At 38.2% G+C, this 23,265-nt stretch overlaps 1 protein-coding gene across 5 annotated transcripts; it reads right to left on the bottom strand.

Moving 5' to 3' along the window:
* Nucleotides 1–1,250: 1,250 nt before the first annotated feature.
* gne (glucosamine (UDP-N-acetyl)-2-epimerase/N-acetylmannosamine kinase) lies at nt 1,251–23,010 on the bottom strand. Of its 5 annotated transcripts, none has more exons than XM_031730942.2 (14): nt 16,716–16,887; nt 12,670–12,741; nt 12,273–12,421; nt 10,084–10,330; nt 9,363–9,570; nt 9,124–9,276; nt 8,805–9,017; nt 8,104–8,191; nt 7,119–7,329; nt 6,879–7,008; nt 6,578–6,799; nt 6,185–6,367; nt 3,691–3,807; nt 1,251–3,259 (listed from the first exon to the last, which is right to left on the bottom strand). In XM_031730942.2, exons 1-14 carry the CDS (start codon nt 16,752–16,754, stop codon nt 3,024–3,026), a joined length of 2,268 nt encoding a protein of 755 aa, XP_031586802.1. In that variant the 5' UTR covers nt 16,755–16,887; the 3' UTR covers nt 1,251–3,023. The 5 variants fall into 5 exon arrangements, with proteins under 5 accessions (XP_031586802.1, XP_031586803.1, XP_031586804.1 ...); XM_031730943.2 differs by lacking the exon at nt 16,716–16,887 and adding an exon at nt 22,854–23,010 and having other exon boundaries at nt 3,024–3,259; XM_031730944.2 differs by lacking the exon at nt 16,716–16,887 and adding an exon at nt 22,844–22,988 and having other exon boundaries at nt 3,024–3,259.
* Between the last annotated feature and the right edge of the window lie 255 nt (nt 23,011–23,265).

Here is a 23,265-nt window from a genome sequence, read left to right as displayed (position 1 = left end):
TAATATTTGTTTTTCATGCCACCTCTTTCCAGGCTCTCTTTCACCTGCACATTTGTAGTGTTCTTTCTTGGCACGATGCTTTACTGCTTCTCACTGATCATTGCCCCTCTTCTCAGAATGTGAGTCAAACCAGAAGAAACCAAAATGGCTTTTGGTCTATCCCCATGAAGAGCCAGGAAATAAGGGGAGCAATAATTAAGAACCGAGAAGAGAAACAAGCCAAACAGAGTAATTTGTATAAATTACCAGGGTTTTGTGAATATAAAAAGACCCAACACAAAGAGATGGCTACACTATAGCAGCAAAGAAAAATACCTCAGCTGCCAGCAAACCCAAACTGACACCAAACTAACACTAGTCTCAAGGACAGATGTACAAAGGACACCTGAACAGGTCTCCACTTTCAAAGCCAGTTCACACACTAACTAACCAAGTAGCTCCTAGCTGATTGGGGACAGGCGCACACTGGCTCTTCAGAAAAATGTGAGGCAGCTGAGTTCAACAGAGAGCCAGAGTACACCAAAAACACCCACACAACACAAAGCATGCTGGGGCTGTAAGAGCCTTTATGTCAGTGTCCTTGGATCACCAATGGCTGATAAGACACCACATTTTTTCTGTCCTTTGAAGTCCCTACAGCACATCTTTCTTGGGGACTCCATCTAAATGGCTGCTGTTGTTTACATTGTAAGGTAAAGACTCTCAAATAATAGGAAAAAACAAAGAAAACCCCAACAATCACATGGTCGTCTTTAAACAAGTATTGACAATAGTAGAAAGAAAGAAAAACCTCCCTTTTAACAGTCTAAATCTCCATCTAACAGTTAAAAATCTGGTCGCAGTAAATGGCTACTGCGGGTAGGAAGATGGGGCAATAGGCACACATGATTCCAGACTTATTTTTAAGGTCTGGTGGCTTTGAAAGGGGTCATAAATGAGATGAAAATTCATAGCTTGATTTTTTTTATAGACTTACACTTTAATACAAGATGCCCTTTCTTTCAAGATACTGCCTGGCATAATTTTGCATAAAGTTTTAGTGCAATTCATCTTTATATTTGACATTGGACGTAGACCTAACTTGTTAACAGAAGTTATCAACTTTGGCTTGTCTTCTATTTATAAATTCTTGCTTTTTCATCGTAAAGTCATTGAAAGTTACTTTTGATTTCATCAATGAGCAAAAGGAACAAAGCAGGTGTCAAACAGCCTCATGATCTCATATTGTTGGCAGTGAAACTTGCAGACGGTGGTAATTAAAAGTTCTTTATTACACAAATATTAACAGCCTTTTAGATTCAAAACTGGCTTAACAGTTGGTGGCACAGATTCAGCAAGATAAAATAAACATCTTGGTCCATGTTGATAGCCTCACGCAGTTGCTGCAGATTTGTCGGCTAGACATCCATGAAGCCAGTCTTCCCCTTCCACCACATCCCAAAGGTGCTGCGTTGGATTGAGATCTGGCAACTTTGGAGTCTTTTCTTGACTACACTGGCATGTTCATGAAACAAGTTTAAGAAGTTCTGAGCTTTGTGACGTGATTAGATATTTGCCTCAATAAGCAGATGAATCGGCATACCCAATAAAGTGTTCAGTGTTTGTTCGTCAATCTCAAAAATTGATCTGGTCAACAGATAGGAGAGGAGCCACTATGAAGTGCTCAACATTTGTGGGAATTCCTTCAGGTTCACCGGAAAAGCATTTCAGGTGAAGAACTCGTAAAGACCTAGATGTCTTCAGTTTTAAAACAAAACTATTAATTTGAAAATTAATAAAAATAAACAAAACGCATTGAATAAATAGGTTTCTCCTTCTAAACAGTACATATTTTAATCTGGTCAAATGACACCTTAGCTGTACGGTATAATCACTGTAACATTTCAAGGTCGCAAAGAAAAAATGTTTGAACTGCTATGCAGTTTCAGTTTTTCTTTGGAGACAAACTAAAAAGTTGAATAATAAATTCTTAATTTAACTTAAGTCTATTTCTTACAGTTATCTTAAACCTATTTTCTGGACCATTATAAAACAAGAAGCATCCACAGAAATGTATTAAAACTTACAAATAGCATGTAATGTGCAATGCAGTATATAGGTGTACATAAAAACCATGATGTACATCTTCAGAAGAATAACAGCTATATAATAAGTCTGTGTAAAACTTAACACCCCCCTCTCCTTTAACCTCTTATACTATAGCATCCATGGATCTAAAGCAGTTTTAATTATGTTTATAATACACCAAACACTGACAACATTAAAACTAGTACTCTGCGTGTCCCACTTGTCCTGTAAGTGGGGCAGAGATTTGTGAACTCTAGGAGTATCCTGTGGTATCTGACACCATGATGTTGATGGTGAATCCTTTAGGTCTTGTGGGTTCCTTTGAGTCTTTGTAATAAGGCAAGGCTGGTGCTGCTGTTGGGGACTACAACCACATTGTTGGGTGTTCTTCATGTAAGTGAAGAACACCCAACAAAGGAAAAATTTGATAATTGCTGCTACTGACTTTACCTGACAGTAGTTTTAATGTTGTGACAGATTGGTGTATATTTCAAGTTATTTAATACCATTTTAAATTATTTAATAAAAAAAAAACCCAACAACACACACACAAAAACTAAAAATGTAAATGTCGAAAACAGATACAACTCAAAATGGAACATCCACACAACACCAATAGAACACTAAAGTTAGAATAGAGTTAGAATAGAAAGAAAGCAACAGAAGCAAGATTCAGCAATAATTTGGTCACAAGGTTTCTATAACAGACTATTCCATCCATCCACATCACAAGCACAGAAGGAAGGTGCTGGCTTGTACAGATAATTTTTGGAGATTAATTACTGTAGGCACTGTACAATTGGGATTTCTGGCTTGTGCACTAGACCCACTCCCACTTCACACGTTTCCAGGTTTTAATCTGACTAACAGACTTCAACTTTGAACAACAACTGTATTTGTACGTTTGTTAGATCACAGGAACAAAACTGCCTTAAAGGTTTTAATGAGTTTGTTCTTTAATATATTCTTCTGGTTGCATAGTCTAACACCATGCTGGCTGCTCCAAGTAAAGCAGGTTCTTCCAAGTCTGATGTTACAACCTTGATGTTTTGGACAGAGAAGAGCGCTCTCTGCGAGATGACATGCTGCACTGGCGCCTGGTAGCAAGAGGCCAAGACTCCAGACAGAATCACCTGTGAAGGGTTGACTATGTGGAGGATGTTGATGATGCCCACACCTAGTGCAGTGGCAGCTACAAAGGGTAAGAACACATAAGGAAGTTACATTTTGGCAAATATATCTTTTTTAAAATTTATGTTCTAAATCATTACCACATAATCTAAATAACAGGCCACCTACTTCCATCTGTTTACATGTGTATGCAAGGTTTTGAGATTTCTTTCATAAAACAAAAGGGGAGATTTTTGAAATGATAACACATGGCTGTATTAACCCCACAGAAGAACTCTTACTCAAATAATGCCTACTGTAATGTAAGGTGCCCAGTAATATGTCCACGAGTAAATTATTTATTATCTTAAATTGAATGAAGGCTGTTGTGTACATGTGAAAATAAATTTGATCTCGATCACTGCTGAGGTGGAAATATTGTCAACCCCATTTTCAAGCTAGGTGAACCTACTATTCTCTACTATTCTCTCTGTGTGTGCTTTGTGAACTAACCCTTGGTCAGAACAGCGTCGGCTTTGGAGTTTCCCATTTTCGCTGCATTGATAAGATGTGCAGCAGTGATTGGCTCTGAGAGTTTCATATCCATCCCCTCCACCTTCAACAGATCCTCTGTAAAAAAACAAACAAACAAATAAACAAACCCACACACATCACCACACAGGTCAATTGTATGAACATGGATAATGATGAATGGAATGAAGCCATTTGCAACATACGACATGAAGGGTTATGCTTAATTACTTCGTGGCATCGTTCATTCCTTTGCTGGATTTAGGCCACGTCCACACGTACACGGGTACGTGTGGATTTTCCGTTTTCGTTTTTAAAAAAAACATCCTGTCCACACGTAAAAGCCAAAACGAAGGAAAATGCTGCTAGGAAGATGCCAAAGCAGCAGGTGGCAATATATTCCTAACCGTGTAGAACTGTTGGCCAATCAGAAGTCTAGAAGCCTGGGTGGGAATACCCGTGTACGTGTGGACATAGCCTTAAACTCACTTTACAGCACAAAAAACAGGAACCAGCATTGCAGGATACAGTTTTATCTAAATAATACCAATCTCCCTGATTAACATGTGATGTATGACTGAGTTGCTAAACAAAAACTCAATAAATATATATTTGTTTAAAATGTATAAAATACAACATAAAACCACAAGACGCAAGGTTCATTTTTTCTATCCCATCAAGAAAATACACAATCATAATTGTGGGATGATGATCATAGACTTCAGGAGGAAGTCACCCCCTACAACACCGGTGAGCATCCAAGGGAAAGACATTGAGATAGTGGACTCTTATAAGTACCTGGGTGTTCACCTCAACAATAAACTGGACTGGACTACAAATACAGACATCCTGTATAAGAAGGGCCAGAGTCGACTCCACCTACTGAGGAGACTGAGGTCCTTCGGAGTCTGCAGGACTCTGTTAAGGACATTCTATGACACTGTGGTAGCATCTGCCCTTTTCTATGCAGTGGCCTGCTGGGGGAGTGGATGCACGGACAGGGACAGGAGCAGGATTGACAAACTGGTGCGGAGGTCTAGCTCCGTGCTGGGATGTCCCCTGGAGTCTGCGGGGGTGGTTGGCGAGAGGAGGATGTTAGTAAAGCTGACATCCATCATGAACAACCCACATCACCCACTGCATGAGTATGTGAGTGGGCTGAGCAGCTCCTTTAGTCAGAGACTGAAGCACCCTCGGTGCAGGAAGGAGCGCTTTCGCAGATCATTCATCCCAACAGCAGTTAGACTCTATAACTCCTCAATCACAATGTCATAAGTCACTGGACACTGTGAACATCCACAGTCACCACTTCATGCATAATGGACCTTCCATGTGTATGGACATGTGCAGGTATATATGTATGTATATGTATACATATGTATATTTAGTGTTTACATGTGTGTGTGTACATGTCTATAAATAGGAATAGTAGTGGTACAATAGCTATATCAAGCGATATAGTTTATGTCTTCCATATTTCCAACCATATCCATAATCACATACTGTGTATGCTACCATTGTATATAGTGTATTATCTTACTTTTTTCATTGATTGTACTTATTTGTATTTTTTTTGTATTTCCTTCTGATATCTGTACCTCAGCTGAGGTGACGCAAAAATTTCCCCATCGTGGGATCAATAAAGTCTTATCTTATCTTATTTTAATTCCAAAAAAACAAAACAAAACAAAAAAAAAAAAACCTGGCCTGCTGTGTAAAAATAAATAAAAACACAATACAACACTTTCCCAAACCCATAAATCCACATTTTGCTCACAACAGAAAATATAAAATCATATCAAACATTTTAACAGAGCAGTTTTACTATTTAATGAAAAATATTTGCTCATTTTGAATTTGATGCCAGCAACGCATCTCATAAGTTGGGAACTGATTATACTAATATTAACTGGCAACAGGTCAGAAACATGATTGGGGATAAAAAGTTGAGCACTCCATCTACCAATGCAGGTTAAACCTCTATCACTCAAAGAAGCAGCCATGTGTTAACATCTCCTTAAAATTTCCTGTGTAAACACTACTTACATTTAACTTATTCTTTTTCACTACTATTGCACTATAATGCTGGTTGTTGCTGCTACCACCTAGTGTCAATACATTCACACTCTTGGGTAGTCTGTCATCATGACAGCAGCGTAATGAGCAAAATGGATATGAATCCTGCTCCTGATGACACTGACAAAGAACTGTCATTTTGCTAGAGGCGATCCTGCCAATGCTCTATTAAAAAAACAAGTTGATGGTGTAATATTTAGTTGCACTTTCTGTTGCTCCGCTATCGGTAAGAACATTTGTAAAAGATGCTAAAAGCTGCTGGATAAAGAATTATTTTGCTTACGTTTTGTGGAGAGATTTCAATTTTTACATTTTCAAGGGTTTCTAGAGCCAAGTGTTGGTAAGTGCATAGCCAATATGCACTAAACAAAACAAAACAAAACAAAAAAACATCGCTCACCATCATGCAGCTTTTTGGCCTCTCTCTGAAGGGCCATCCCGGATGCATAGGCCTCTATGCAGCCGCGGCTGCCACACATACACTCTGGGCCTTCCAGGGAAACCATGATGTGACCCAGCTCAGCAGCACAGAAGGTACTACCATGGACCAACTCATTGTGATGGATAATTCCTCCTCCAATACCTGCACACAGAGTCAAGATATTTACTTCCTGAGACTTAAATAACTAGACGATGTAATTTACAAAAAGAGTAAGGCAGTAAATATTATTTAAGGCTGTAAAAATCATCATCGCAGTTTCTTTCAATTCATACAGGGCTCACAGTTATCATAAAAATAGATGAAGATCCTCATCTGCAAAACTTAAAAAAAAAACAAACAAAAACTTCTCACCTGTTCCTGTGATGACTGTGACAAAGTTCTCCACTCCTTTGCCGTGACCAAACTTCCTCTCTGCCAGTGCAGCGCAGTTGCCGTCATTGTCGACCCAGACGGGTAGGTGTAAAGCATCTGATATGGGCGTTCTTAGGTCCACAGAAGACCACTCCTGAATCAGCTTTGTGGAGTGTAGGACCACACCATCTTGGGGGTTTACACGCCCACCAGTGGACACTCCTAAAGAGCAGAAGTAAATCTGAAAGTGTTGTGCTGTTTTTTTGTTGTAAATGTGTTGTAGTATTAATGTGTTTCATACCAACACCAAGTATTCTACAGTTAAGGCCCACAGCATCCCGCATGGCATCATTGCACATCTTTAATATGAGTTCCATTCTGGCCTCGAAAGTCTTTGGATTGGGCTGGCTGTATTTCTTCACTATGGTGCCCTGGAAAAGTTTAAAAGACAAAGCAAAACAGCAGAACAGACAAAAGCTTTTGAAAATGAAAATGAAAACCATTTAAAAGACATTTAAAGTTTAGTGTTCATCCAGCCTACCCTCATGCAGACAATGGCCACTCTGAGGTTGGTCCCTCCCAGGTCGACGGCCAAAGCACTTTGGGTCTCTAGGATGTGATCAATGTCCTGGGAAATCGGGTCTTTCACAGGAGGGAAACAGAAGGTCTTTTGGAGAGGCTCGTCCAGGTCAATAGAACGGAGAAACTTGAGAATACGAGGCACTGCGTTGCCATCACCATAAATTTTAGAACTGATTTAAACAAACAAACAAATAAATAAATAGATAAATATTTGTGTGTTTGCATTATGCTAATATAAACATTTTTTAAAATTTTGTTTTGACTCCAAATACAGTTCAGTGTAACCCACTGTTACATTATTAACTTCTAATTCTCAAACCTTTTTTTTTTCCCCAATTATGTCACAGACAGTGACTCTGCCATAAACATATTTTTAAAGAATAATTTGGATAAAATCTGCCTTACAGATGGACAGTTTGGTAAAGTAACACAGTTTTCTTCTTTCTAAGACTGCGCACAATAATCACAGGTGCATATAACATTCATCCACATTTTTTCTGTAGGTTAATGAGCCCAACCTGATTCTGGAAAAAACACGTCATGTTAAACATACCATAGAATATACGTCCTGTCATTTCCTGGTACTTGTAATATCTTTAAGGGTTTTAACAAATACAATTCATCAGTGCTCAGTAGGGAAGTCAGGACAGTTCCATTCAAAATGTTTGACAGGCACTATATTGGAATCAGTTGATAGATATCCAAATAAAGTACTGGCTGGCAGAGGAAAAACAGGTCACACAACTTCAATGTGACAAACTGATAATGACAGACTGTAAACTTCCAACATACTTTTGAAATCCTGTTCAACGGGACTTTAACTGGCACTGTAAGTAAAGTTATTTAAAATATACGGCAGTTCTTTCATTGAAAGAATGAAAATAAGCAGTTAAAAATTTGGTCAAACACCCAGGGGACAAATGAAGATAGTACACTGGCCATACCAGGGGTATCTCTTTCCAAACTGCAGCTCCAGAGCATGGTAGATTTTATTGTGAGTGTCGGCATCTCTGACATGTAAAACATTTTCACCTGCCAGAAAAAAACATTTCATCAAGTTAAAAAGAAAAACAACCTGAGGCAGATTTAGCAGAACAATACAGCTTGGTAGGTTGAGGAAAATAACCTTGATGCTTTTGTACTATTTTGTCTTCCAGCAGCCTCAACCCTTTAAATATTCAAGGACTATAACTCGTGTCAGGTAACAAACTGCCTTTATGAAAGACCAATGACATTTTTGTCTTCTTGCCAAATCTTTTGCTGCTTGATCGCAGCAAATGATTCTTTCCGGCTATACCACACATACTGATATTATATTACTCAATCATTAAGATATTCTAAAAAAAATAAATTTTAGATTAGTCTCAGTGGAGTCTTTTGGACTATGATGACCTGACTGTCTACTAATAGTACTGGGTGTCTGGCTCCTTGAGATGGGATTAAGATCTTATATGTGGGAATAGTATGAGAAAGTTCATGATGGGATAATCATTCCTGCTGTAACTTGTTTTCACCTTTTCTTTTTGATATTGCATGACTTTAAAAAAAAAAAAAGAAGAAGAAGAAAAAGATGCGCCTTTGTTTAGCTCCTATGAAGCTTTGTGTGAGATAAGCTCAGGACAACTGGCATTCTTGTTACACTTACCTGTTTCTCTGCCTGTTTGTCTTGTTCCCAGGTTAATGACAGGTGTGCCAAAGGCCCCAGCCTCTCGTACCCCGCAGCTGCTGTTTCCAATCATGCAGCCAGCATGCGACACAAGCTGGATGAACTGCTCAAAAGGAATGTGCTTCACTGCTCGGAAGTTAGGGTGTTGCTCAATCCCTTTTCTCCGCATAACACGTACCATCTCCTTACTTCCTGTTTATAGGAGAAATGCTTATGTTATTTTCCTCAATTTTTGTTGGAGTGTTCAAACCTAATTCAAAAGAGGACTTTAAAAACAGTGACCACAGGTGGAGCTAACCGGCATCAATGTTAGGAAAGAGGATAAGGGTCTTCTTGTTGAAGGAAATCAGCGCATCCAGCATCAGCCCATAGATTTTAATAGAATGCTGGATGTCCGTCGTGACTGGGTGCTGTAATGCCACAATATAGTCACCTTCCTGGACCTTGTCACCTGCAAGATGCAAATATCACATAAAATACAAACATAGACTCATTTCTCATTAAATATTTTTGTCCTGTGAATACATTTCTGCATACCCAACCAGCTTTTGATGATATCCATGTAGTCCTCTCTGTGATGAGGCAATAGCAGCTTGTCATAAGAAGGGCAGCCAGCAAGGAGGATACGAGAGTGGTCCTCACACATAGCTATGAGATGCTGCTCTGCCATCCGTGTGCAGCAGGCGTGGTAATGGGCCAGTTTACTGATGGCATGGCGGATTGAGTCATCAATCGTACCACTAACCTGGAACAAGCACCACAGGATAAGAGTTAAAAAAAACAAGTGAAAATAATAATAATGATACAACCACCCCCATCCTCCAGTAGCCAGTGCTCCTTTGTTATAAATTGTAGGCAACTCCCTTCTTGCATTATCACATTAACAAGATTTCCAGAAAACTTGACCTCTGAACTTGATCTCAGGGTCAATATCACTGATATTCAAACTCCTCTGACTTTTTTTTGAAGATGCACCTGTTGTATGAATTAGAAAACCCTAGGTGACAGCTTTCGAAATATTGTTATGACATAGTTGGGTGTCCAAGCTGTCCACCTGCCCAGCCCATCAGCCATTCACAGTTGAGGGGAAAAACAAAAAGAAGAAGAAAAGATTCTGCACTGGTAGAATGCATAAAAAATGTAAGTACTTATGATGCAATATTACCCCCATATTTTAATTTTCTTTTCAATGTGTGCTGCTTTCAAAAATTTGAATTGCCTCTAATGAAGGAGAAACTGTTCAACTGGGTTTCCTCACCTCTCCTCCCTCCAGGTGAAGTATTCTAATATTCATTAATGCTGCAGCAGTTGCCAAAGCGAGAGCGTCGAAACGGTCACCGTGTACGACCAGGATGTCAGGTTTCAGTCTCTGTATAACATCAGGGAGTTTTACAAGTGCCAGCCCAACACTTTCCACCATGGCAGCCTCGTCCTCTCCTCTCACAATAGTGTGGAGCTTTGAGCCAATGTCAAAGTCGTCCTGCTCAATCATCCGAAAAGTGTTCCTGCAAAAACAAAACATTTCAGTAAGCTGCAAACAGCACAATGTGTACTGAAAGTTCCAAATTATGGGATGGCAACAAAGGTTTAATTTTTGCAATGTTTTTGAGTTGCAAGAAAAAAAGACTGGACGCTTATTTTGGAACTTGGCAATGTGAGATTCAAATTTTAAATGCTGACCAAGTTATCTGAGTTATCTTTTGCACACAAATATTGAGTGAATATGGCAAATATGACATGTCTCTATGAATATTCTAGGCTTACATACTATGTCTTACTTAAAAACACACAGACTAGGGATGGGTACCGGTATCTGGTGCCATTATGGCACCGGTTCTGACATAAACTGTAGTAACCAGACCGAAAAGCAGCGCACATTTCAGTGCTTTATTTCGGTGCTTTTTTTTCTTGAGATGTCATACACTTTGGATTCTAGCCAATCATTTTACCTTTGCAAGCGTAGTAGGCGGGCCCAGGTACGTACGTTCTTTTAGAGCAGAGCTACAGATTAAAAATGCCCAAGGCGAAGCGGTCAAAGTCTGGCTGTACTTCACAGCAAAAGATGCAAAGTGCTTTAAGGTGATTCTGTGCAAAGGAGGTAACTCCTCGAATCTGATGAAACACCTGGCGACGTATAGCATTTTGTTAAAAGCCGAGAAATGCGCCGTATTTGATAGCTTGCTGCGAGACCTCACACCGAGCACATCTACTGCGGGTGTGGTGCCTGTTATCGGATGATGATGGCAGCAGCAGCCGTTCTCCTCTGCGTGAGTAGCTTCATGTTGTTCATGTGTAATTTACGTTGAGTACGCTAACCACATTATTACATTAATGCATGTAAGGTGAACTAGCAAACACCGTCGTAGTTACATGCGGCTGTCTTCTTGTTTGATGGCAGATACTCCCTTCACCCTGGCCAAAAAGGCTAAAATGATCAAAGAAAAAGTGGAAAACAGTTAAACATGAGAGGTTTTTGGACAAAGTTTGTGTTTTTTCCATTGATTAAGCACTGCTTCCAGCCAAGAGTGATACCATATATGCCCTATAGCTGCAGAAAAGGCTAACATTGTTATCTTTTTACAAAAAAACAGCTAAACATGAGACGTTTTTGGACAAAGTTTGTGTTTTTTCCATTGATTAAGCACTGCTTCCAGCCAGGAGTGATGCCATAAATCCCCTATAGCTGCAGAAAAGGCTAACATTGTTATCTTTTTACAAAAAAACAGCTGAACATGAGAGGTTTTTAGACAAAGTTTGTGTTCTCCATTCTTTAAGCACCGGTTCGAGCACCGTTTAAGCACCAGCACCGTTTCAAAAGTACCGGTTTGGTACTGGTATCGGATAAAACCTAAACGATACCCATCCCTAACACAGACTATTGTTGTACTGTCTGTGCAGTTGTTTGACTCCTTTACAAAAGTTCGAATCCCATCTGTTACACACCAAAACTGGCTAAACATCACAAATCTCAAAACTCACTATTGATATCAATGTTTTTTTGCCTTCACTCCACAACTGTAATCTTTTCCTCAGCAACCAAATCCCATGAGTTGCCATGTAATTTTTTGATTGGTTGAAAGTGCTTGCCTTAGAATATCACTTTTTACACTATATTATGACAGTATTCAAGAAAAAGTATGTTGTCATTGATTTATCCTAAGTCTGATTTTCCTTGGCACACAATTTAAAACAGTTATAAAGTTTGAAGTTTGCACTTTTTACACAAGCTGGAATGGAGACTCAGTGAGGGTGCGTCTTGCTACTCCTAGTTAATCAGTTATTTGGTTTGGATGCACTGGTGTGTCCGTGAACTCTAGAGGGTTAATTTACTTTACAGGTCACAGAGCAAACAAAATATTGCTGGCTATTTTGTGAGCATTTTATGAAGGTCCACAAGTGAAAAGGAAAAAGTGGAATTTGCAAAGGAAAAAAGTTGGGTCGTCTTACCCGTAGTCATCAATGAGATGTGAACCAAGCACCACAACTTCCAGTTCAAAGTCTTCTGGGTGGGATTTGATCCCAGACATGATGGGGGCCAGCTTGGAATAATCTGCTCTGTTGCATGTTGCCACACACACCCTCAGTTTCCTCTTACACTAAACCAGAAAACAGTGTAACCATAACATGCACACAGAGACACACGCAGACATTTTTTTCATTTTAATTTAGTATGCAAAACAAAGACATGCATTCCTCTCAGTTATTTCACTGAGGTCTGAAGGAATATTATCATCTCCACACATCCTTGCATTTCAGCTACATGCTACATATGTATATGCTTCACGACAACTATAGACATATTTAAAATTAAATTTTTTCATTGAGCCAAGACACAAAATCACACCTGATTTGACTCTTCCATCTTTTCCATTGATTTCTTCTCTTTGTTCCTTTGCATTCTCAGAAAATACTGCTCCTGGGGGAAAAATGCAAACGGTGTAGGTAAGATCAAGATAAGAATGTGTAAACTATTATCTTATACATTATTTTCGTTACACACAACACCAACAGATCATACTCACTTGGGCCTTCCAAATATTCAGAGGCTGAAGCATGAAAATAAATAAAACCACACTAAAAATGATTCATATTTAACATTAAGAATATACGCTAACACATTCTTTCACAGACGGAAAACATGCTCTACAGCAGTGCTTTACTTTACAAGGCCAATGTGACGCACCTAGTAATGTGACTTAAGAAAACCTGTAACACCAGCTATGTAGCTGGTAACACTTTCAGCTTAACAGAAACACAGAAAGACGTATGCAAGAACTTTGGATTGGCAAAGACATAATTGATATTACTTTTTAAATGTAAAATGTCATACTGTCTTCTATGAAAAAGATCTATTGCTTCTCTTCCCTTCAACCATCATTCTGAATAAATACCAGATCATGCAATATGTAATTTTAAAGGATTTATAGCTCCTCCAACAAAGCTGAAATATAATGTGCTGAATTCCTCACTGATGATAGCTTTGTTTATTCACTAAACAATACTGCTTCTATTTGCGGCAAGGAAGAAATCATATCAGTTGTGTTTTACCAGTCTAAGTGTCTATATATTTAGGCAAATGAGGTATATGACTAGTGCTGGTAACATATAATATTCATAATAAGTTTGGGATGGAATACATAACACATTGTGAAATCAATTTGCTGCTGTAGCCAAAGCAGCCGTCTAACTGATAAAGGAAAAGTGCTGTATGAATGCGAGCTCTATAATTTAGTTGATTAAATCCAGCCTATTAAAGCAAAGAAAGAAGCTTGTAAAATTCAAGTTAACACAGTATTACACCCCATCTAGAAGACAGAGACTTTACAGAGCAAGTATTGAAAAATTACAAAAAAAAAAAAAAAATTCAAACATAGGCCTAGTTTAGCTGGTTTAGAGGCATGCCCTCTAATCTTGAACATAACAATCTATGGGGCAGTTCAGCTCTCCAGCATATTTTCAGGGGTGATATACCCTAGTAAGTGAAATACCTTTAGTTTTAACCCCTTGTGTTCTTGTTGTTGTTGTTTTTTTTACTACAAAATTATCTGGATAAGCCAAAACATTACATTTAGTTGTTCAAATTACAATGTCTCAAAAAATAAAATGAAATCCTTTTTTTCTCAAGTCTAGGATAAGGTGGGGGAGGAGCCGTGGCATGGATGAAGGTTTCAAAATCCCGTTTATCCATAATGTGCTTGAGATGTTCTGTGAAAGAGCTTAACAAAGCTACAAGACTAACAATTTGGACGGTGTATATAATTTGCTTCAAGTTTTAACATAGTAAAAACATATCCAAATCATAATTCTGCAACTCAGAAGGACCAACTCTAAAATGTGTCCTGTGTCCAGGTAGTTCAACTGCAACAAAAAGGCAGCCATAGACAATATAAGTATTAACAGGGGGATTGTCCAGAGGCCTTTATTATGAATCAGGATTTTGGCTTATCCCGATAACCTTATGGTTAACCTGGGGTTTTCTGTGCTATAAGATTAGAGATCAGCAGCAACAAATCGCCACCTATTGACCAATTCATTCTTAATGCAACTATTTTAAACTGCATTAACTGAATGCAGTTAATGCAGTGAATTATAGCTACTAATACACACCAAGAATGTCTGTTCAATCCCTGAAATTGATTTCACTTTTATCTACCAACAAACTAATTTCCATGTCTCATTTATTAAACTGTGGGACAGTAAGCTTCAATTTTTTAAATGGATTTTAAATGGATAAATGACTAGATGTATGCATTTATGCAGCAATTCCTTTTGCCAGTGTTGTATTTTACTGGTTTATTATTTGTTCTTTAATCACCATTTGATAACCTCTGTAGAACAGCTGGCACTCATAGGGATCATTTTCTGTGGAGGTCATATGACCTGTGAAATGCTCCTTTTAGCTTGGTTGCCAAGACACTTGGGTTAAGTTAACCTGGGTTAAAAACCTTTGTTTGGCTGTTTATCCTGACTGCTAATGTAAAATGCCCTGGGGGTGTGTTGATCTTGCCTTGTAGTACTGTCTAAGAAACATCATCTGTGTCTTTCTGTTGCTTAAACAGGTTGTTCCAGGTCCTGCTAGTCTTAATGACGTCATTTAAGGGAAGCAATATGCACATAAATGACACACCTAAAAACATAATAGTAAAAGATGAGCCTGTTCAAATCTTGGCATTCATCTTCCCATGTCACTAAAGATAAATAAGACCAATTTACATAAGGGGTAAAAGTTCCAGGCTGTCAAATTTGTTCTTAATTTTATCAATTTCTATAATCTCTGGTTTATAGAATAATGGCTACAGATTGGAGGAAAAAACAAGTTGGTATTCAATTCAATTCAATACTTTATTGTCCCACAAGGGGAAATTAGTTTAGCACCAAGGGCAATGTATAGTGTACAGTATAGTGTTAAATCTGAATAAAATCATAAATAGATGTTATTCAAATTATTTAAACCCATTTTTAGTAAAGTAAGTGAAATGTTATTCATATAGCACCTTTCTAGATAAAAAGATCACAAAGTGCTTCACAAAGGGATGACAAAGTATAAAACAGAAACAGACAAAAGTTAACAAAATGCATTTCTAAAAAGATGTGTTTTTAGTTGTTGTTGTATTTTTAAATATAAACATGCAAATACATCTTGAAATTCAGAAAGATTTGAATATGAAATTACAACCAAGTTAGTCAATTGTTATGCAAAAATGTAACTATTGCAGTGATGCTGTGATGCTCAACACTTTCTTTTCCTTGGCATTCGAGTACAAAGGTAAAGATTTAAACATTTCACTTGTTAGCATCTAGCCCTAAATCAACAGTCTTGTGTTTGTCAGGTGCTAACACAATTTTAAACCAAAAAATCTAAAACTTTAGCCAATATTTCTTCCACAGAACATACAGCTAGCAACTCGCAGATGGTCAGTGTGTTGTTACCATTATGCTGCCTCTGTTGCAAACTTGTGAGTTTAATGAAAATAACACAAGAGAAACTAGTAAGCAAAGGATTGCCTTGAAGAAGTAACTGCAGCTTCAGTGTATGAAACCACATCTGACAATCAAGGTTTGAGACTGAGAAGCTGAAGTATCATAAGGTGGTCCTACTCTGAAGTACAGAGACATGAAACTAGCCACTGAGCTAAACTGAAAGTGTTTACTGGGGTCCCAAATCAAATTGGGTATTAGCGCCATTTTCCATGTATAGGGTTCTACACAATCCACTTCCTTCTGCTAAGATAGCAGGTATAAGATGTATCCACATTGGCTTCACTTTTAGGCCTGGACCTCTACATCTTTCAAATATAGTGTATGTTTTCAGTAGCACTTTGTAGCTTTCCATCATTGCCTCCAAAACTCAAGTACCTTGAAAGAAATGCGGATGATGTGCACTGTTAACTGTTAATTAATAGAAAAGCTGCCTACTTTTCGTTTAGAATGAGGGCTTTGCTGCAGGAAAAGGCACCCTCACTTTAATTATTAAGAATTCAGTCAGCCATCACAGCAGTGTGGTGTACCATATTCTTCAACCCAATTTCAACCAAGTATTCATGCCAAGTCTTATATCTGTGATTTAGTCAAATCAACATTAATTCTGGTGTTACATACACTGGTAAATCCTGTGATTAACCATAAATTTTATTCAGCATGTGGTTGGTTCCACTCAAGCATCACAAGACAGCATCAGCAGCCAGCATTATGGTATGGGAGGGGGGAGGGATGCATGCAGAACGCAAAGGCAGGAATGACACAGCAATAGGAGGCAGACAGAGATGCTCAACATACAGATGGGAGAAAACAAAATGAGCAGCAATAATCAGATGATGATTTAAAACAAACAAACAAAAAAAATACATAAATGGAATCATGCTAAATGAGAAAAAGGCCCATCTGACTTACGTGAGGACTTATCTGCACAGAACCCAGATGCTTATCCATGCCACACCTCTACAGATTCTTGGATAAAAAGCAATCTTTGATTGTTATTATTATTTTTTTATTATCCAAGGATTTGTTTTTGCCGTTATCACGGACGTATTAAGGAACGAAGGGAGGGCATGCGCAACCCAGCACACAGCAGGAGAGAAAGGAAGTGAGAGAGGTAGCCCGACACAGACATAGAGCTGGGGGAGGAGCTGTAGGAGACGAGGGTAGGGTTCAATTGAAATAATGCCAATGATTCACCAAGTATGTGACAGCAAACAATGAAGGAGAATGGCTCGGCAGTTCATACTCTGTATCATCTACCTCTAGCTATTATGATGAAATAACATAATTCGCTATTGTAGTATTAGACATGAAATTATTAAGTGCTTTTTTTCATGACCCCGTTTTTATTAAAAAAAATGAAAAAAGAAGTCTATGCAATGTTAAACTAAAATGAAAACACATAGTAATGATTTACTAATAATTTCAAAAATATTAAAGCAGCTTTAAATAGTGTTGAGCTGCCACTGTATATTTAAGAGCGGCAAGAATTTTACTCCAATTAATTCAGTAATTATCAAACCAAATCTGCTGTCAGCGTTGTTCATGAAATTGAATTGAACTGCACAAACTGAATTGAACTACATAAATTATTTCAATTTAAATGAATGATCAAAGGGGTCATAGTAGGGATAGTTACAGGAAACGTCTATGCACAAAATATTGATACAATAACCGCTACTGCAAATACTGACTTTGAATTTATAGATATAAACATATTAACTTTACAAATATATTTTTACTTTTGCAAAAAAAAAAGACAAAAAATTATAAGGAATAAAAAACAAAACAGACTACAACAATATGTTTAACAAATTATTTGACAACTAATCTTTTAGTCTGTGTCACAGATCACCTATTTCAGTAGAAGAAGAAAAAACAGATTGAAATTTACCGTTAGGCCCTAACGATGCTTTATCTATCTCTGAATAATTAACGAGGTCATCAGTGCTGGGCCATGTGCCTAAAAACATGCAACATTCTCATTTAAAGCAGCACACTATCGATCCTGTGAAGCTGAAAGTATTTATTAAAAGTCAAATAGCTGGAAACAAACAACCAACCTCGACTCGTAACTGACCAGTAGGGAAAGGTTACATTCAGTGGAGGGTCTAATTATTAACCTTTTCTAAGCAGACGTGTGCAACTCAGGCAATTCTTATGTTCAGACAGGTTTTGACCATTCTCCTTATAGGGGATGAGACTTGAGAAAGAATCATGAGAGAAAGCAACCGTACAATATATTTCAATTAAAGTCATGAATGAGGGACATTTCACAACTGACAGAAAGGTCACTATGCATTACATATCTTAAAACATCTTTAAGGAAGCCATGAAAACAGATACGGTACAATAGTGAAAAATCACCACAATATCAGGAAACTGCTCGTCCTTGCAAAAACAGCTAACACTTTACCATGCAAACACGCAAATATTATACCATTTGTAAAGGGATCCTGCTTTGCCTGGGCCCAAGCTCACTGAAGATGAATAGGTAAAGCTAAAAGCTACATGGTCTAATACCAAAATTTGAATGTATTTTTAAAAACACGCTAAAGAGGAGTTGGAGAATCTAGCTTGAAATCTGTGTACAGTTCAAAAGCCAGCCATATCAATCACTGAATGTGACAGTGCACTCATCTCCAAATCTTAGAAGATCTACAAAGAGATAACTGCTTATTTCTGAAATATATTGGTCTTTATGCTATTTAATAAATAAAAATAATTCTGAATGTAATGCATTTTTCTATGCAAAATCAATAATATGCAAAGGCAGTGCAAAACAGCTAAGCGGGCGATACCTGCAACCTGTACAACAAGCTTCCCAAGTTCACAACACGTTAAAAGAAAAGGAAGTGTAACACATTGTTAAGTTGCTTAAAGAGGTTTTGAAATATCTAAATATCTCTCACTGCTATTATATTGATCAAAGAAAGCATATATTCTGAAATAAAACTAAAAATAAAACAGTAGTGATCATTCCCAGGAGTGGCCAGCCAACCAAAATAAGAGTCTATTGTCAACTCATTCAAGAGCTGTTGACTGTTAACCTGCTGGCTCAAGAAATCACTTATATAACTTAGCACAAGAAGTAAGTAAATTTGTGTTTGGTTGATTATTTGTTTGTTGTAAAAATGCTTATTCACAGTATGTTTTACATTTGTAAGGAAAATATATTTTTTGGTTAAATAACAGAGTTGTGTTGCACCGATGAAAATCTTCTGTGCTAATGCCAAACAACTTATTCTGCTACTGCTATGATCTAAAGAGACTCAAAAACAAATGAGAACAAAGTTATTGAGATTTATCAGTCTGAAAAGGGTTACAAAGCCATTTCTAAGGCTTTGGGACTGCAACAAGCCATGGTGAGAGCCATTATCTACAAATAGAGAAAACCTGGAACAGTGGTGAACATTCCCAGGAGTGGCCAGCCAATCAAAATAAGACTCTATTGTCTACTCATCCAAGAGCTCACAAAAGAATCCCGAACAACTACAGAACTGTAGGCCTCCCTTGTCTGAGTTACAGTCTGTGTTCATGAGGAAAGAGAAGGGAAGAGTCCATCTCTCTTGTCAGTGTGTGACAAGAGAGATGGACCTAGACCAACATTTTAGTTTTCTTATCTAGTCATATGGCTTGTAATACAATGACAGGAACCTTGCAAGTGTTGTCTTATTTCAACTCTTAGACTTTTAAAGCATTTTTTATCATCTGATAAAGACTGGTTGCATGCCCTAACCCACTAACTGGCACAGACAAACCCTTGAAAAGTTACAGCTGAACTTGGAATGTGTCTGCAGGCTGTTACCTCATGTGTCAAAACCGTCCCAAGTGGCCGCCTACTCCCATAAGATTGATTTACTTTAGGAGTTCAAATTAAAACCGACACAAATATGATGCACCCTACTCCATTCTGCCATACCTGATTCAGAGTCATAGTGCTCACTGGCTCTGTAGGACTTTGTTTATTTAAGTAGTTCAGGGACCTGCAGGATCCTGCTTCACTCAATTTGCATAGGAGTTCAAGGTAACTTAGGGAAATTATCTATTTACAGGGAAAAAAAAGTCACAGAACACTGAAAAATAGGAACAGTAGCAGCTAAATTGTTCATTCAGATATATAAAGTCTTCATTAAAAAGCACAGAAGGAAGTACTTCCTGCTTTGCCCTAAGTAAACATGTTGCAACACAAAGAAATCCACATGAAGAACACTCTTCATTCATGACAGTAATCTTTGAATTTAAAAGTTGATCTAACTGCTTTCCTTTTCAAAGGTACCCAGTTTCTGTAGTTCTGTTGTGCAGTTAAAATGTTTGCAAATACACAAATAGGCCAAAGTCCACACCAAACATTTATTAAATATGGCTGCCAAAATGCCAACAGGACCTTATTTACAGTCTAGGCTTTTCTTTTATTACCAATCTATGTAACAGAGTGGTAAAATGCCAACCAGTATAGCACACCCTCTTCCAAAGAATAGGGAGCAGTCACAACTAAGCCCAGACGTAATCACATGATTGCTTCTCTCCTGCACACTGCTCATAAAAACTGCAAATAAAGCCTGACAAAACGACAGTTCAAGTACCTTAAAGACAGCTACGGTGTAACCTTAGTGACACTTCCATTGAGAATATTATTACCAAACTTACGGTACTGTCGCATGGTTATGGCACATGATAGCTAAATATTTGACATCAGGGTTTGCACTGCCTTAACAAGCTGTCGAAGGACTATGTAAATACATTACCATCCGCATACAGCTGGAACATCCTGGTATACAAATTATACAGATCAGGTGTGCTGATTGGCAAATAACACAAAAATAGCAATACAGAGTCAAAAGCAGCTCCCAGGTAAGACCAAGAGAGTAAAAGGGCTCATGAATAATCTGGGTTTTTTTTTCCCCATTACACTTAACCTATAAACCAAGAACTGAATGTAAGGGTCTTCCTGTGTGGACATTGTTTTACAGCGTGCTGTACATGACTTGAACATGTTGTACAGAGATTTCCAGCACACAGCCAATAGCCCACTCGATAGCTCCCTATTTCTCTGTCCATGAAGCTTTCAGCCCAGAAATCCTCCAATCCCTGACAGATTATACCACATCCACTGTTTCAAGATTAGTTTCAATGTAGATGCACAGTTACAAAATTAAAGAATACATTAATTAAACTGCTTTAATATTTAAACATTATCATTTTTTCAGCTGTTTTCAGCAGGCCAGTAAAAATATACATGGACCAGTAAAGCTCAGAGCCACGGACCCAGAGCTGTTATGTTGGATACTGAATTTTTATTAACATTATTTTTAAACATCTAAACCATCAGTACATCTGTTTTCTGCAGCAGTAAACGTGGCATCAAAGGACAGGCCAACTGTCAGCACTGATTATCTTGTTCTACTCGCTTTTCTTCACGCTCTTTAAAGACTTACAGACACACCTACACACATGAACAAACAGACATACAAAAGAACACACACCCGATCGTCCTCATACTGGAGACTGTCACAACACTTTTTTTTTAACCTCCTCATAACATATTAAAGCGTTCCGAGAGTAAATGCAGCTTGTCTACAATTATCTACAAGGGTGGGACAGTGGTGGTGGAGCTTACATCATAAAACACAATTATAAATGACTCTTAAATATGCAGCAACCAGTCCCATACTTTTTCTGAGCAAACAAAGCAATAAATCAGGAAATGTGCACACATCCTGCTTCCACCCTTCTTTACTGGTTTGCTATGTAATCACACCTATTTGAATATATGCAGGAATACCTTATAAATGTATTACAATTTTCAATCCATTACTCTAGTGGTATTTTTATTTTACCTTTACATCACTCATTCATAACCCCGACTGCTCACGGCAGATATCCATGCCTTCCTGAGTCTGTTTCTTCCTGTAAATCCAAAGTACTTGCTCATAGGGGGTCAGATGACTGTTGGGGTTGTTTTCTACTGTTTTCTTTGTATTATTATAGAGTCTTTACTTTACAATTATGATATTCATTCACTAGTCTTCTAAAGGCTTATACACGACATTCAGACATCTAAAATATGGACAGGGTATTCTATCCAACCAACCATCTTCAACCATCATCTTCAAGTCATCCAGTTCAGACAATTACATTAATACCACACTGCCATCTAATGTCGTTTTTAAGAAAGCAAGCTTTTTAGGGCAGTCCTACCACTGGTGTCTTGTAGATGTGGTTACACTAACTGGAGCTCTCATCCACACCCACGTGCTCAAATTACATCAGTGCTCTTGTGGCTGATGTTTTATAGGTGGCCGGCGCAATCAGTGCAACATAACACACTTAATCCCAACATTAAACATTATAAAAAAAATTTCAGTTGTTTTCAGAAGGTCAGTAAAAATATACACGCGCCAGTAAAGCTTAGAGGGGACAGGGACACCCAGTGAGTGACCGTTAACTTAACAGCCTCTTACATAATGCAAGTTTGCAAGTGCATGCCCTGATTTCTATATAAAAATTAATCACGTCTACGTATCGCTGAACTCAGTTGCAGAAAGTCATCCTACTGCAACCAAAAATCTTTTAGACTAGATCAAGATTAAAATGATTGCCTTCGGACTTTTTTAAACGTAAAATAATGTTTAAAGAATTTAAGACACGCTCGGGCGGGTACAATCGGACTAATTTGTTATTTTCGCCTCATGTTCAAACGAATTGCTGTCTCAAGGAAGTTTAACTGTTTTAAATGGGGGCGGCTGTCGACTGGTTTAGCCAGAAACTTATGCTAGGGTTAGCTAGCACGTTAAAAATCAATACAGTAAATGAGCTAAGAGTGCTGCTAACACCAGCACACTCATAACAGCGTGGTGTTTCCCAGTTTGAGTGAGTGACACCTTATCCGGACAATTCCCAAAACGTGAACACACGTTTCGGAGTGGCCTAACACTCCAAGCTAGCTAAGGTTAGCTGGCGAAAATATACTAAAGTTCCGTGAAGTTTCCATTTGTGTAGCCATCATTTTAATCATATAGTTGTGGACATCGACTTACAGACACTCACCATGAATCCTCCAGAAACGCCGTCCTCATCTCACGCTAAAACCATCGATGGCCACACTTTTTTCTATTCCGCTTTTGGGTTTCTGTGGTTACCGTCCCCAGTACTGTACATTGGTACTCCCACACGAGGGGGTTTCAAGCTAACACAAACATTAAGCAAATCGCGACGACACCGGATGCACATAGTTTGGACCTTCAAAATAAAAGCGAGAGCGATCAACGCGGGACTCAACAACACAATCTGTAACAATACCGGGTGTGTGTGTGTGTGTGTGTGTGTGTGTTCCTGTCTAGCTATCTTTGTGAGGACCGAAATCTACATTCTACTACACTTGTGAGAACCAACAGTCACTTGTGAGGACACACAACCCGGCCCTCACAAATTTGAAGGCATTTAAAGGCATTTTTGAGGC

Source organism: Oreochromis aureus, linkage group 6, assembly GCF_013358895.1.
Source record: "Oreochromis aureus strain Israel breed Guangdong linkage group 6, ZZ_aureus, whole genome shotgun sequence".
Classification (NCBI taxonomy): domain Eukaryota; kingdom Metazoa; phylum Chordata; class Actinopteri; order Cichliformes; family Cichlidae; genus Oreochromis; species Oreochromis aureus.
The sequence above is the reverse complement of the archived record's forward strand: the minus strand, read 5'-3'. Positions and strand labels throughout refer to the sequence as shown.

What these genes read in the sequence shown, in the direction of transcription:
- gne (XM_031730942.2), bottom strand. Translation starts at nt 16,754, where the DNA reads ATGGATAAGCATCTGGGTTCTGTGCAGATAAGTCCTCAC. An exon ending in CTTTCCTAACATTGATGCCG is followed by an intron (nt 9,018 to 9,123) that starts GTTAGCTCCACC and finishes TCCTATAAACAG; the next exon opens with GAAGTAAGGAGATGGTACGT. An exon ending in TTTGGAAAGAGATACCCCTG is followed by an intron (nt 7,330 to 8,103) that starts GTATGGCCAGTG and finishes TGTTTAAATCAG; the next exon opens with TTCTAAAATTTATGGTGATG.